This window comes from Australozyma saopauloensis, chromosome 4, assembly GCF_035610405.1.
Source record: "Australozyma saopauloensis chromosome 4, complete sequence".
Lineage (NCBI taxonomy): Eukaryota > Fungi > Ascomycota > Pichiomycetes > Serinales > Metschnikowiaceae > Australozyma > Australozyma saopauloensis.
The window spans coordinates 791725-806396 of NC_086134.1; the positions used below are offsets into that span (position 1 = coordinate 791725).

General features: G+C 46.2%; 8 protein-coding genes across 8 annotated transcripts; 4 read left to right on the forward strand and 4 right to left on the reverse strand.

The window, feature by feature from the left end:
- Window positions 1-3: 3 nt before the first annotated feature.
- Window positions 4-1077, reverse strand: PUMCH_003397 (uncharacterized protein; the record flags this gene model as incomplete). Its single annotated transcript, XM_063022364.1, has 1 exon — window positions 4-1077. The coding sequence occupies one exon, from the start codon at window positions 1075-1077 to the stop codon at window positions 4-6; it is 1074 nt and encodes a 357-aa protein (XP_062878434.1).
- Window positions 1078-1293: 216 nt separating this feature from the next.
- On the reverse strand, window positions 1294-1797 carry PUMCH_003398 (uncharacterized protein; the record flags this gene model as incomplete). The annotated part of the gene is made up of 1 exon (XM_063022365.1): window positions 1294-1797. One exon carries the CDS (start codon window positions 1795-1797, stop codon window positions 1294-1296), a length of 504 nt encoding a protein of 167 aa, XP_062878435.1.
- A 1465-nt stretch (window positions 1798-3262) lies between these two features.
- Window positions 3263-3823, reverse strand: PUMCH_003399 (uncharacterized protein; the record flags this gene model as incomplete). The annotated part of the gene is made up of 1 exon (XM_063022366.1): window positions 3263-3823. The coding sequence occupies one exon, from the start codon at window positions 3821-3823 to the stop codon at window positions 3263-3265; it is 561 nt and encodes a 186-aa protein (XP_062878436.1).
- A 2490-nt stretch (window positions 3824-6313) lies between these two features.
- On the forward strand, window positions 6314-6721 carry PUMCH_003400 (uncharacterized protein; the record flags this gene model as incomplete). Its single annotated transcript, XM_063022367.1, has 1 exon — window positions 6314-6721. The coding sequence occupies one exon, from the start codon at window positions 6314-6316 to the stop codon at window positions 6719-6721; it is 408 nt and encodes a 135-aa protein (XP_062878437.1).
- A 335-nt stretch (window positions 6722-7056) lies between these two features.
- Window positions 7057-8874, forward strand: PUMCH_003401 (uncharacterized protein; the record flags this gene model as incomplete). Its single annotated transcript, XM_063022368.1, has 1 exon — window positions 7057-8874. One exon carries the CDS (start codon window positions 7057-7059, stop codon window positions 8872-8874), a length of 1818 nt encoding a protein of 605 aa, XP_062878438.1.
- Window positions 8875-10889: 2015 nt separating this feature from the next.
- PUMCH_003402 (uncharacterized protein) lies at window positions 10890-12473 on the forward strand (the record flags this gene model as incomplete). The annotated part of the gene is made up of 1 exon (XM_063022369.1): window positions 10890-12473. The coding sequence occupies one exon, from the start codon at window positions 10890-10892 to the stop codon at window positions 12471-12473; it is 1584 nt and encodes a 527-aa protein (XP_062878439.1).
- Window positions 12474-12549: 76 nt separating this feature from the next.
- On the reverse strand, window positions 12550-13002 carry PUMCH_003403 (uncharacterized protein; the record flags this gene model as incomplete). Its single annotated transcript, XM_063022370.1, has 1 exon — window positions 12550-13002. One exon carries the CDS (start codon window positions 13000-13002, stop codon window positions 12550-12552), a length of 453 nt encoding a protein of 150 aa, XP_062878440.1.
- Window positions 13003-13088: 86 nt separating this feature from the next.
- PUMCH_003404 (uncharacterized protein) lies at window positions 13089-14492 on the forward strand (the record flags this gene model as incomplete). The annotated part of the gene is made up of 1 exon (XM_063022371.1): window positions 13089-14492. One exon carries the CDS (start codon window positions 13089-13091, stop codon window positions 14490-14492), a length of 1404 nt encoding a protein of 467 aa, XP_062878441.1.
- Between the last annotated feature and the right edge of the window lie 180 nt (window positions 14493-14672).

Sequence of the window (14672 nt, forward strand, 5' to 3'; positions counted from 1 at the left end):
GAATCATCTCAAAGTGCCAAAGAAGTTACGGCTGAAATCTTGGAACAGACTGAATTGATGGCAGTCAGATGATTCCTGAATGGTGTTTAGCTCCGGAATCCACAGCTGAATATCCTGAATACGTTTCTTCGTGTTGGGATGGGTGGAGAAGAAATCCATCATCATATTGTTTGGAAGCGCATACTGGCTCTTCCTCAATCTCTCCTCGAACTGCTCCATGCGTCCCCAGAAATTCACAGCTTCGCGGAAATTGAAGCACAGCCGCGCCATCAATTCACATCCAATATGATCCGCCTCCAGCTCCATCTCTCTGGAGGACGGCATCTGGAACAATCCAGTCACAAGAAGATCACCAAAACCAGAGATGCCAGTTGAGGCATACAAAAGCGTAGAAAGGATCATGTAAATAGGCTGCGCGCTCAATTGCTCCAGTGAGTGATGAGCCAACTGGTGGGAAAGTTCATGCGACAAAACTGTGGCAAGTCCATCCTCATTCTTGCAGATTGGAAGAATCGACGAAAAGATGAAAATCTTACCATTAGGAAGAATGAATGCATTGGGAGGCTCGCGCGCCGCATCGGGAGCATTGATTATATGAATGGTCCAATTGAGAGACTTGAGATGGGCTACTTGTCGTGGATCCTTGGTGCCGTCAATGGCACTGGCCAACAAGCGATTCATAATTCGGGAGATCTGCGCATAGTGCGGGTCCGACTGCGGAACGATTCTGTTTTGGTATTGTCCGAGAAGCTGGGAATATGAGTAATCTCCGATCTTGGTCTCCAACCAATAGGGAATCCACAAAAAACGATGTCTGCCTGTGAAGGGTGCTGCGTCGAGATTGTAAACATAGAAAGCTATGGATCCCGCTACAAAATATCCAAGATATCTGTTTCTGAGAAGCGTCCTTATATCGAACTCTGGTTTGGAGTTGTTGAAGCGCCTATACGTAGCATAATAGCGGATCGATTGTGGCTTGATGAAGGGTTTTGAGAAGTTCCGTCCGAATTGGCCTCTCAAAGCTGTTCCAGCAGCCAATCGGCTACTGCCTAGTCTGAATATTTGGTGGGAGAACATTGAAGTCTGGTGTACCCCATCCCCACAACTCAGAGATAAGCAAAGGGCAGCAGAGAAAATAATTTTGAGAGAAAAATTGAATTTACAGCAGCAGAATGTGAAATTTGAAAGATTTTGTAGACTTTTATTAAATTCTATTCGAAAGGGATCTGAAAGCAGCCTTGGCTACTGTACGGACTAGAATGCAAAGATATGACTAGGAGAGTTGACCGGTGACTAGACAGCTGTAGGCGCCGCGGCGGTCTTTTTCGGGGAACTCTCAACCAGGAGTTTCTTGGCCGAGTCGACGGGTTCCGCAAGTGCTGAGACGTTGTTGGAGCTTCCCAACAGGCTACCCATCTGAGACCTCATCCCTGGAGCTGAGGGTTTGACAAGCTCAGTCAAGGACGGAGCACCGGAATTGAGCGGCGTGGCGAGTCTAGATTGGGTATGGTTGGCAAACAGAAGTTTCAGGTAGAACAGCGGGTTGTGGAGCTGCAGCGCCAAAGCGTCGAGCGACTTGTTCTTCTGTGAGAGATCGAGCGAGGCATGGCGTGAGCTTCTGTTGGAGGAGCTCCCCTGGCCAGCCTCCGGTTTTATTGCAGGAGGCTGGGTCAATTTTTTGTTGTCATCGAAGACGGGTATGAATGTATCGTAGAAGTCGTAAGCAGAGGCAGATTTGTAGGTGCTGCGACAAGACAGCGCCTCGGAATCGCCCGGCGCAACAAAGGCCTTTTTCATGAACACCTTGGGCAGCGGCTCGCCGGTGTTGAATTCTAAAACGGAGGGTGCTGCCGTCAGAGACAGCGACTTGTGTTCCTTCTCTTGATCGTCCGCAGGACGGTCGATGCGACAATGGAGTTGTTCTCCAAACAGCACGAACAGGGCGTTGTCTTCCAAGCCCACGTCTATATCGGTGCGTGTAGCGTCCTCCTCCTGCAAGATTTTCCTTCTTCTGATGTAGAAGCAGACATAGCCTACGATGACGGCCACCACTGGGATGCCCACCGCAAGGGACACCGCCAACGCAGTATTATAGCCCATCTATGTAGAGAGATATGGAGTAAAGAATAGGTCAGACGGATCCTTTGGGTTTGTCTACCAAGAACCCTATTGTTGTGTGTTTTGGTATTGAACGATTAGCAGTATGAAAAAGTCACCACAGATCACTCAAAGCCAACCAACCAGAACACACAATAGATCAGCGAGGTATTTTCTTCGAAATAAAACCACACCAGTAAAGATATCTAATGCCAGAATGCGTTTGGATGCAATTTTTCACGATTTTCACCGACCTCTAGGACTGCCAGCCAGCTGGACAGAAATCAAAGACAAGAACAAGAGAAAGTAGAAACGAACAGGAAAACGAGCGAGTGGGGTCCGGCGAGGTGCGGTGGATGCGTGCAAGACAGAGCCTTTTTTTTTGTATGTTTGTGTTTCCACCAGAAAGAAAAAAGCAGTAAAGTGGTTTTCCGATCCGAGGGGAGCAGCCATCGTTGTTTCGAGGGTGCCCAAATAGGAAGATTGGGGTGTTGTGTGAAGGAGAATATTCTAATGAAGCTGCGGATAATGGATTTGGTATTGATGGTTGATTTATTTTTGGTGGCGATTGGAAATGGAGGTTTGGAATTGGAGTCGAATTTGATAAGTTTTTTTGTGGTATTGGTCCTTTTGTTTGTGTCTCCATTGGTCATTGGTCATACATGGTGTCTTAGTTGGAATGGGGGTCTCACAATTTGCAGCCAGCAGAAGGATACAATACGTGAAATAAATTTGGGAGTCCATGATCTGGGGTTTTCTTTTTTTCAAAGAGGATGTATTTATTGAGAAGAATGCTTCTGTTTTTGATTTTTAAAACTACTTTGAATTTTTTGACAGGATAGATCATCATGGTGTGTATTTACAAACACAGATGAATGAGTGGGCATAGAGAATGGGATTTTTAAAGTTGGAAAATATCATTATCATCATAATACCATGAACAGAATATTATTATTCTGGAAAACAAGAACGAAATTGACTACCATATACAGCCCTACAACTATCCTCCAACGTCTACAACATCATACATCACTTCTGAGCATTTATTTACAACTGCGGCTCAGTTTTGCAACTCGACATTCCAAACGCACATCCATCAAGTTGGCCCACAGCTCGTCGTTATATACATACATAATCAGGACCATGCCTCATCTAATTGTTTCACCTAGAACTCAAAGTCAATCGACTTATCCTTGAGAAGATCTGCAGTCAGACCATCTGCATACTCAAGATAAAGATGTTCCACCTCAAATGGTAAAATCGCAGACACTCGAGAAGCTTTAAGGTGCACAGTGGCTCCCTGCTTATCACCCTTGACCTTATACTGGATGTCGATGCGGCCCTGAACAGTGTTCAAAGGACCCCATATCCACGGCCACTCCGAAGCATAGCCGATATTGTCACCCAAACTGCTTTTGGCCACCTCTGACCGTCTCAAACAGTACATGAGCGAGTTGATGATTGGAGATCCGGTTTTCTCGTAGTTGAAGATGATGGCGCAACTGACCACAACACCGACCGCGTAGATGACAAAATAACGACGGTTCTCACGCTGCGGTTTGAGTGGGTCGGGCAACTCTCTGTCGATGGTGGTGGCTACTCTAGTTCTGAGAGGTTCTGCTGTGGATTGGAATCTGACGGAGAGCGGGAGACGTCCTTTTATAGACGTTCTGAGCGAAACAGGGCTCCTAACAGGAAGGACTCTTCTGAGGCCTGCCGAGAACATATTGTGGAGGTGATATGATTATGGGATGGAGGTTGATTAATGGTCTGGTCTGAGGATGGAGGTGCTTCACGTGATGGGAGTAGGGGAAAGATATAATAAAGAATTCGTAAAACCTGGGGCTAAATTATCCGAAATTAGAACTGGAAAATGAGAATTCAAGAAAATTGATTAATTTAGTGTGGTGGTTTCAGTTACCATTAGGTACCCTTTACGTTCGAACTTTACTAAAGTGTATGAGTAGACACTACCAGTACATAACTAGAAATAAACACCGTAAAGTCACGTAAGGTATCGTCAATTTAGTTTTCGTACATATCATCTAATCGTCTTCTAATTCGCCTGGTCCGATCGTCTACTCACGGCTCCACACAGAGCGATAGCCATTCGAACGTATCTACACCAGCATCGTCAACAAAAGCAGCACCACAGGTCCGCACAAGAAACTGCGCTAGCGCCATCGCACCCCGGCCGCACTTGGGCACCAAAAAGTGGCACTGCGTCACGCCCATCTCCTCCCAGCACATGTCTAGAAGGTCTACGCATAACCGAACACTTCCATCTCCCAAGAGGGACACGACTCCATCCGCGTCGAACCAAAGATGAAAGTTACTTGCGTTGAGGTCATGAACACCACGGAAAAGAAGCTGCCCGTTTTTTTCGACTCGGAGGCCGCTTTTAGTCTCGTAAATTGCGAAGTCAAAGATACCATCTGGTGGGTGGAGCGGTCACCGAATCAAGGAGGGACGAGCACAGATTATCTTGATAGGATTGATTTCTGGCGGTGGAATTCATGGTTTGAATTTGGTGGTTGTTTTGGGTTGAGATTGGAAGAAAAAGTGGTGTGTGGTGGGTAATTAATGATGCCGGATCTGGGGTCATGAAAGATAGCCGAGAGTGATACGAGGTCACGTGACATAGATAAGTGGTCCACAGCGAGCCACCAACGAATAGAGTATGAGGAGCGATGAATTTGGGATGAGCGGCTTGTAATTTTGCGGTTAAGTTGGATGAAATACTCATAGTTGGTTTTTTTTTTTTTGGTTTTTTTCCGCCTGGTGAAGGTGTGCTTGAAGTGGCTTAACTGTGCTTATGATTCCTAAAACGAGAGGGAGAAGTGTCCGGCCATTGCAGTCGGAGTGTATTAAGATTGAGCATTTGAAGAATTATACTGGAGCTTTTTCTCTAGAAACTAGTGTATTTTTGGTTAGAAATTCCCACACGAAATCTGAATTCGGGGGATTGTCAGATAGCCAAGGAATCAGAATTGAACCACGTTGATCACATAATGTCTACTCAGACGCCCGAAATCTCAAAATTAATTCAAAACTGTCCCAAAATACAGATTGGATGTCGGATCTTGCCTGATTTTACCTCCTCTTCCAACTTTATTGGCTGTTGCAAACCAAAGCTGCACAAGAGTTGGACGCCCCGTTTCATCTGACCTGAATCGAGACTCACAAGAGTTGAAGGGTCCCAATGAGGAAATTTGGCTCGTAAATTTGTCTGACTAGTTCTGTATCCAACCCGTAATTTCATCGGCTCCACTAGATAACTCTTGTGACGCCCAAATAGGCAATCCCTGAAACATCTACCTACACAACCTCCAAATAAAATCACTCACGAAAAAATATATAAGACCCATGATTCTCACGAAATGTAACTTCTCATCATCAACAACAACAACACTTCAACAACAATGGCCGCTCAATCTACTTCTTCTTCCTCCAACAAGCCTTCCAAGAAGGTGAACACTGACAACTGGGACTACGACCGCAACTGCGGATGGGTCGCCTCTTGTGTGATTGCCTAATTTTATAATTCTTTTTTTTAATACATGGTGTGCACGCCAAAAATCAACTGTAGAACGAATGTTATACTTTCCTATCTGTGCCGTAAGTTTTCATAAGGAACAATTCTGATGCCTATGGTAATTCGCTTATCGTATTCTTTCGAACTCAAAAACGTAGAATTATCAAGTTTTCAGAAATTGAATTCTAATTGAGAACGCCTCTCTCATTTATTCACTGCAAATAAACGTCTGATTAACACAAGCATCCATTCACAAGCACCCATTCACAAGCATCCAAGTCCCGCAATTTAGAAGAATCTGAGGCTTGAGTACGATTTCATCTAGAGAAATTTCTGAAATAAAAAAAAAAATCAGAATGGCTGCAAAGTTGGCGATGACGATGGGGATGGGGATGGCGATGGCCGCACGTGACTGAACCGATGGGGATCTAAATCTAATCTATTTACAAATACCTTTGACACCCACAATGGCCAAAAAAGGTATGTTACAGCACAACTCTTAATCATGAAATCCAATTCTAACGTCTAGTTTCCAAGCACAGCCGTGCTGCCCGCCGTGGAGAGGTTAGTCTCGACTCCGATGCCCTGTCTCTTGAAAAGGTCCCTAGAGCAGAGAACGACGAACTCAAGAAATCGATCATTAGAACAACAATTAAGAATGAAAATTTGTTGGCCAAGAAAATGGAAAAGGACAAGATTCGCAAAAAGTCTAATAAGAAATTGAACAATCAGCTCAGACATAAAGCCGACAGAAGCACCAAAGTGGAGGGTGTGTTGGCCACTAAGATCCAGCAGAGTATAGAAAGAGCTAAGTTTGTTCAGACGACAAGAAAGGCTGGCTGGGACCAGATCAACAGGACACTCACTATCTCTTCCAGCGCTAGCGACAAGGAGAAAAAGCTCGCTGTCGAACAAGCAGAGGAAGACATGGATCGTGAGGCCGAAGATCAATATGTGAAAGACTTTTATGGAGATTCCGAGGCTAACATGACTGATGATGTGGGGGTGCCTGAGAAGCCCACCACCGACGTTCTGGAGAAGCTCAAATCAACTAACAGATTTGCGCTTTTGGAGACTGAGGACGAGTAAGCTGTATTAATGGTGTTTTGTATAATAGAATTCGAAAACGCGCCGATTTTTGGCTGAGACTAAGGGATGGGAAATTGTATTCAACCGAGTAGTTAGACACATATGAAATTGAAAGGCTGAACGGAATCGTGTAACAATTCTAATGTCAGTATTTGAAAATTCGCGAATGAAATATTTAAATCAATCTATGCTCGATTCGTCAGATCAATTCTCATCAACTCCGAGAATGTTCACTATGAAAATTGATAGTATAGATAGAACCAAGAACCTTGAAAGATGAAAAAATCACTACCGAATTTTGCACCAATACACAGTTTTATTCCAAAGCTAATTAAATGTATTATTTGCCCGCAAAATTCTTGACACATTCCTCCATTTTTCACCTACTCCCCAGACCCCACTATCTTTCATCTCTAATCCGAAATCAACTAACAATGCTTAGCCTCTACACCCTTGTATTGTTGCTAGGAGCAGTCAGGGCCACCCAATTCCAGCCATGGGATTCTAGTTCTTTGGACAAATCTTCGTTTTTCGAGCAATTCACCGCAGAAAACGTTTCTGAATCGGGCTGGGTGGTTTCCGCCGCTACAAAGACCGATGGCACCCCATACAAGGGCCAATGGGCACTTGAGGAGGCCTACAAATATCCAGGATTTGCCGGCGACAAAGGTCTCGTTATGAAATCGGACGCTGCTTACTTTGCTATCTCGAAAATTCTACCAACCGCCTTATCAGCAGAAGACAAGGACTTGGTTGTTCAATTCGAAGTTAAATATCAAGAAGAGATCAGTTGTGCAGGTGCATACATTAAATTATTGAGTGGAGATTTTAATCAATCGGAGTTCAACGAGGAATCCGACTACCAGGTCAGATTCGGGCCAGACATCTGCGGTGCAGAGAATAAGGTCGATCTAGCATTAAAGAAGACCGTCAATTCGGAGAGCGTAGTCAGTGTGTTGAACAATGCTCCACTTGCGCGCAAAAATTTGTTGAGCAATTTATACACATTGGTGATTCGTCCTAATAGAGATATTGAAATCAGAATCAACGGCCAGGTTGCAAAAGCTGCCAACTTGTACGAATCTTCGGACGTCATGACCCCATCCTTGGAAATGCCTGCCTACATTCAAGACCCTGCTGCTGTTAAGCCGGCAGAATGGGATGACAGAGAGTACGTGGTTGATGAGGCTGCCCAGAAGCCTTCGGACTGGGATGATACTTTTGGTAGCATGTGGGTTCCAAACCCTGAAATCAAGAAGCCTGTTGGATGGAATGATGATGAGTCGCTTCCTAAGTTTATTAGAGACCCTAATGCCGTCAAGCCTGCCGAGTGGAACGACGAGGAGGATGGTGAGTGGGTTGAGCCGTTTATCAATAATCCTAAGTGTATTGCAGGCTGTGGTAAGTGGGAGGCACCAAAAATCGTTAATCCCGACTATATCGGTGAGTGGGTTGCCCCATCTATCGAGAATCCTCAGTATAAAGGCGAATGGAAGGCGCCATTGATAAAAAATCCAGCAGTAGTGACCTCAGAGGTCCTTTCACAACCAGTGACCGCAATAGGTTTTGATCTTTGGAGTATGGAAGCTGATATCTTGTTCAATAACATTTATGTGGGCCACTCTGTTGTCGAGGCGGAGAAAATCGGCAATGAAACTTTTGTTCAAAAACTCGAGATGGAGCGCAAAATCTACGAAAAGACTAAACCCGAGCCAAAACATAAACCTTCGGCACCACCAAAGACATTTGAAGACTACTTGAATGCTGATAGCTCCAACATTTTGTCTGATTTGATTGGACACGCTCAGGCTTTCTTCGAAAACCATTTTTCCACAACGAGAAAATTTTGGCACGAGTTTCAAGTCGATCCTGCTGAAGCCATCATGGCGCATCCAATAAGGTTTGTGATTACCTGTTTCTTTGGCCTCTTGGCTTTTGTGACTGGTGTGGGAGTTTTGAACGTTTGCATTTACCTATTCCTCACGACTAAGGAAGACGCCGAGGCTGATGCGGCGGCATCCAGAGCCAGAGCAGCAAGGATACAAGAAAGACTTGACAAGAAGGCAGACGAGGAATTGATTCGCAAGAGTAGTACGGAGGCCACATCTTCAGGAAGAGAGTCAACCTCCATCAAGTCCAGGAAAGTACGCTAAGGATATGTGCTACGGGCCAAAACGGAACGGAGAGCCATCATTGTGCCATACCATCATATATGACAAACTATACTCAGTTTAATGCCATAAAATCTAACTTGAGACTTGGAGCTTCACTACGAAAGTCGCTACAGCCCTAGGGAAAGCCGGCAGTAATGCCAAAATTTACAGAGAGACAAACAAAGCACAGACAAAAAAAAAGACGAATTTCAGGATATGACGAATACCCAAAATTGCGACCTTGTGCGGTCCCCAAACCAGCATGCTTCATTATTCTCCGGGTAGAATGAGTTTAACTCCAAAGACTAGAGATGGAGTTAGGGCGCTAGGTGTCCAATAGAAAAGCCAGATCCCTTATCAGAGCCATTTCTGCCTCCTCGCCAAGTCTCCAGCAGCCTTGCCCCTCTCGATGTACCGGGTTTCAGTCACATTTGACACAGGAACTCTGCATCGATGGAACCTTGCCCCGCGAGCAATTTCTACCGTGAATACAGACATTTTTACTAATGAACTCCGTCCAGTCCTGTGCATAATCACAGGGCAGAAGTCTGTAGCGAAAGGGCAACAGGGCACATCGTGAATGTACGAAAGATCAAAAATGACGAGGAGATTTTGGGTTGAATAGGAAATGTAACAAAATAAAAACTGAAATTTACACCAAATAAGAACGAACGCTCCCAGTTCCAGTGCCACATCCTGGTCCAATTCCCAATGCGGAAGAATATAGCAAGACTCGCTCACGGGTAAAATCGGAGGGATCTTGAAGAAACCTCCTTTAGGAACGGATGACGAACATTTACGGGACCAAGGTGCATGTCCATGGTACACAACCACTGCCCCACAGATGAACTGGAAAACATATAGCACAATACCAAGAAAAACTACACTGTCCACTGCAACAACGACACGAATGACGATTCAGCTGAGTTTCAGTTTCGTCGTGACCTACACATCTTGAACTGAGAGACACCCCGTACAACCAGGGTAGATGGTCACACGTAGGAAGCTCACAGGGCCTGAAAAGGAAAGAAACCTTGAAAGGACAAGGGGAAGAGTAAAAAAAAGAAAAAAAAAAAACTAGCCAAACGCAATACCGGCTTGCGCCATACTATCCGGCCCGGTTCTAAACAGACCAGTCATATCCAGGAGAATTCATTAAGCTGTGTTCTGTGCAAGTGCCCCACTATGCCCACTGGGTAAAAGCAGGCATAAACAGGCATGGATCCCGGGAAACTGACATGCGGCCTGCAGACACCGATGCAATAGAGATAGTTCCCGGTGACAAAGCTGCAGGCCAATCACGGATACGTCAAGTGGCTTCTTTTTTTCCTCGCAGAGACATCTTGCTTCAGCCCTTTGTGCGGGGTACAGCCCGAAAGCCGTTCCAAACGGCTCAACATTGAGATATTACACGGCCACTCCTCCAGATCAGTCAAACCATGCCCAGCTAACACCAAACCAGCCAAGGCTGCCAAAAATCAGGTCTGACATGAAACGGCCAATAGCCAAGCCAGGGATGTGAAATTGCCGCCCACCGCACATCTCTTGGCACCAGTCGATTACGGAGAGGCGGACTGCAATTCCGAAAGCGCTTGCTGCAGGACCGCTTACCCGATGCGGTGGGAAGGAGTTTAGTACCAAAAAAGATTGGAGAAGTGTTGGCTGCCCTGGTTGCGCAAGGCGCCGTTGCTTTGCATATGGGCGAATACCTGTAGGTCGGACTGCAGGCGGCGCGGGGCATGCAGGTCTCAGTATGGGGTAAGTCTATGGGGGTTCGGTCCTTATGTTTGGTGTTGGAGGTGATGGGCAAATGAAGTGTATAAATACGTAGGTTTGCTGGCGCTGGTGTTGTAGTTTTTTTTTTGTCGATCACCTTCATCACAAAGCTATTCAGTGCAGGGCACTAATCACTAAGAGAAATTTGATCGAGGTATTACGTATACAAGTGGAAACTACAAACGTTCGCAACAACAACTACTACTACACTTTAAAAAAAATTACTGTCGTTTTCTGATATGGTCGCTGCTTCCTTATCTTCGACAGTCCACTCGGACTACGTCAAACATCACAACCAGCATGTTATTAGACCTCCTAGATTGAACTCCCGTTCTATCAAGAAGTATTTGGGCTCCAGATGGTCCTCTCTTTTCGTGACTAAGGAGGAAAGAGCTCAGTATACCTGGGGAGAAATTTTGAACCCTTTTGGTGAGCTTCACTTGATGACCCTCAGAAACTGGAACTACTTCTTCATGGGTTTTGCCGCCTGGACTTGGGACGCCGTCGACTTCTTCGCTGTGTCGTTGAACACAAAGGCCATGGCCAAGTCTTTTGACGTCACGGTTAAGGATATCACTTGGGGTATCACTTTGGTGCTTATGTTGAGATCTGTCGGTGCTTTCATTTTCGGTTACTGGGGTGACAAGTACGGAAGAAAATGGCCCTACATGGTCAACTTGTCTCTTTTAGTTGTTTTGCAAATTGGTACTGGTTTTGTTCAAACTTACAAGCAGTTCTTGGGTGTCAGAGCTTTGTTCGGTATTGCCATGGGTGGTATCTACGGTTTCTCCTTGGCAACCTCTCTTGATGACGCACCTGTCGCATGCAGAGGTATCTTGTCCGGTATTTTCCAAGAAGGTTACGCCTTTGGTTTCCTTATCGCTGTCATCTTCAACAGAGCCATCACTGACAATTCTCCTCATGGATGGAGAGCTTTCTTCTGGTTTGCCGCTTGTCCTCCAGTTCTCTTCCTCATCTGGAGATGGTGGCTTCCAGAGACCGATGCCTTCATCCGTCAACAAGAAATCAAGCATGCAAAGCAGGCTGAGCAAAACTTGAAATGGTACCAGATCAGTCCCGAGTCCAAGAAGGTGTTCAAGACATACTGGCTTATCATGATTTACCTTGTTTTCTTGATGGCTGGTTTCAACTTCATGTCGCACGGATCTCAAGATTTGTATCCTACCCTCTTGTCCGTTCAATTGCAATATGGTGTCAACAGATCCACTGTCACCAACTCCATCGCCAACTTGGGTGCCATCTTCGGTGGTATGGTCTTCGGTCACTTCTCCACTTTCATCGGTAGAAGACTTTCTATCATTTTGGCCTGCCTCTTGGGTGGTGCTATGATCTACCCATGGGCCTTCGTCAGATCCAGTGCAATCAACGCTGGTGTTTTCTTCATGCAAGCTGGTGTGCAAGGAGCTTGGGGTGTTATCCCAGCCTACTTGTCCGAGCTTTCTCCTCCAGCCCACAGATCCTTGGTTGTTGGTTTGTCGTATCAATTGGGTAACTTGGCTTCTTCTGCCTCTTCTACTATTGAGAGTACCATTGGTGAGAGGTTCCCAATCACCGCACCAGACGGAAAGAAGGTCTTTGACTACGGTAAAGTTATGAGTATTTTCATTGCTTGCGTCTTCGTTTACGTGATTTTTGTCTCCTTCATTGGTCCAGAGAACAGAGGTGCTGACTTCAACGTCGAGAGAGATGAGATTTTGGAGTCCGAGGTTGACGAGGCTGCCGAGACCGAGAGCGCCAAGGAGGTCAAGTCCGTTCTTGAGGTCTCTGAGAAGGTGAAGGTAGAGCACGAGGAGAGGGTTTAATGACTTTCGCTACGACCATTCCACAGCCGGCGCCGGAGTTTGATACTTGGCGCGGCATGATTTGTTTTTATTTATGTTAAGAATCTGAGATGTTTATATAAGAATAGAGCGAATTGCAAAAAATAGAATAGTAGGTACAAAGATTTTGGTAGCCAGGTTTCGAAATAGTATCTAAACGGGTGAAACTGCCAAGAAGTTCTAGAAGTTGAGAAAATCTGGAGGCCGAATTTCTCTCATATGCCGAATTCCAATGGCATTTCCTCGATATATGTATTATCTCATTAAGGGTCCTACTGACTACTAGCTCTAGTCTTCTTAGACCCTGTATCACCAAACCAATGCAGAAACGGGTCCCACCACCTCGGCCAAGAGACAAAAGAACAAAGTAAAGAAGAAGAAACTTTACCTGAAAGATTCCTGTCCAATTACACTTCACTTTTTTTCCCCGACTGCAAAAGTGCCTCCTTCTATTCCCAAAAGGCAACCTGAAACACACCCGTGCCTCCCCACCCCACATTACCGAATCCATTCGCAGAATCACAATCTCCAGATCTTTTTCAATACCCAATTGCACAAAACACACCCACCATCAGCGCCCGTGCACATGCCTCGCCGATGAGTGAACCCGAGCCCGTGCCGAATCCCACCGAGTTCCTGCCGTTGGCCACGTCCAGCGACGGCGATCTCCGGGCCAACTTTTCCGACGGAAATCCAATCACTGCGCCCGAAGAAAAGGTGCAGCCGCAAACGCTGCCGCTTCTTTCGCTGACGCCGCCCTCGGTGGCGAAAGCGCTCATCCGGGCGTACCCGTACCTTCTTATAGTGAACAAGACCCTTTCTGTGGCCACATGGACCAACGACGACTATTGGGTCAATGCGGTGATCATGTGCTTGTATACGTTTGTAGTATTGTATTTTGAGACGTTGATGACGTGGCTGGGCCACTTGATCTTGGTGGCGGTCGTGGTGATGTACTCCGTGCTCAACAACAAGATCATGGAGGAAACGAACCTACGCCCGACTTTGGACGATGTGATCCAGGCGCTCTCCACGACATGCATCAAGGCGGATATTTTGCTCACCCCGGTGACGACCATGGCCTTGACGGCGTACGACATCAAGCGCCTTTTGTTCACCACGGTGTTTCTCACGCCGGTGTACTTGATAGTGACGTTCTTGTTAATTCCGCCGCGGACCATTCTCTTGTTCTTGGGACTCTTTCTCTTGCTGTACCACCTGTCGTTCATGCGCGTCACTCGTAGGATGTTGTGGAAACTTAAGGTGGCCCGTATTTTGTGCTTCTACCTCACCGGGTTGGACTTCTCCCAGGCGCGCAATAGTTCTCTCTTCGCTGCTGCTTTTGCCAAGGTCCAGAAGGCGGGCACGGGCCTGCCTCGCCTGGGCGGCTTCTCGAGCCCCGTTCGCTTCACTTACGTGATCTACGAGAACCAGCGTAGGTGGCTCGGCATTGGCTGGACTCTGAACCTTCTCACCTACGAGCGCGCTCCCTGGACCGACGAGTTTCTCAACGAGTCTTCTTCTTTGGATCACTTCGAGCTTCCAAATGCAGACAACTCCCTGTCTTCCGTTCTGCACCCAGCAGCAGGCGACGAGCCTTCTTTGGGTTCGGCTCGCTGGAGATGGGTCGACAAAACTTGGCGTCTCGACTTGACCAACGATGGTGCAATCACTTTGGCGCCAGGCAAACGCTCCAAGACAACGGTCCAACCCACCAGTGACGAGGGCTTCATTTTCACCGATAATGTGTGGAAAAAACCATCTACCGAAGACTCATACTCAAAGTACACCCGCCGGCGCCGTTGGATCCGTACTGCAGAGCTCGTCTTCAACTCTACCGTTGGAAACGCTAGCACCGTCAATGAGGCCACATCCATTGGCGAGACCTCTCCATCCGCAGCAAGACGGAGAAAGAGTTTGAGATTTGCAGACGACGATGAAGATGTTGCTTCTGCCTCTGGCATATCGAAAGCTCTGGAGGTTGCTCTTGAAGAAGATTAAGTACAAGGTTGGATGACCAGGTTGACATTGCCCTGGCTTTGATAATGAGTGACGACAGTATTGATTGTAAATGTTTTATTGGAAACTTCCGTTATACATATCCATTGATTTGAGTAATATGACATAATTTGACATCTAATCCAACTATAAAAAACATTCAGCTCTAGTAGTACATTTGAC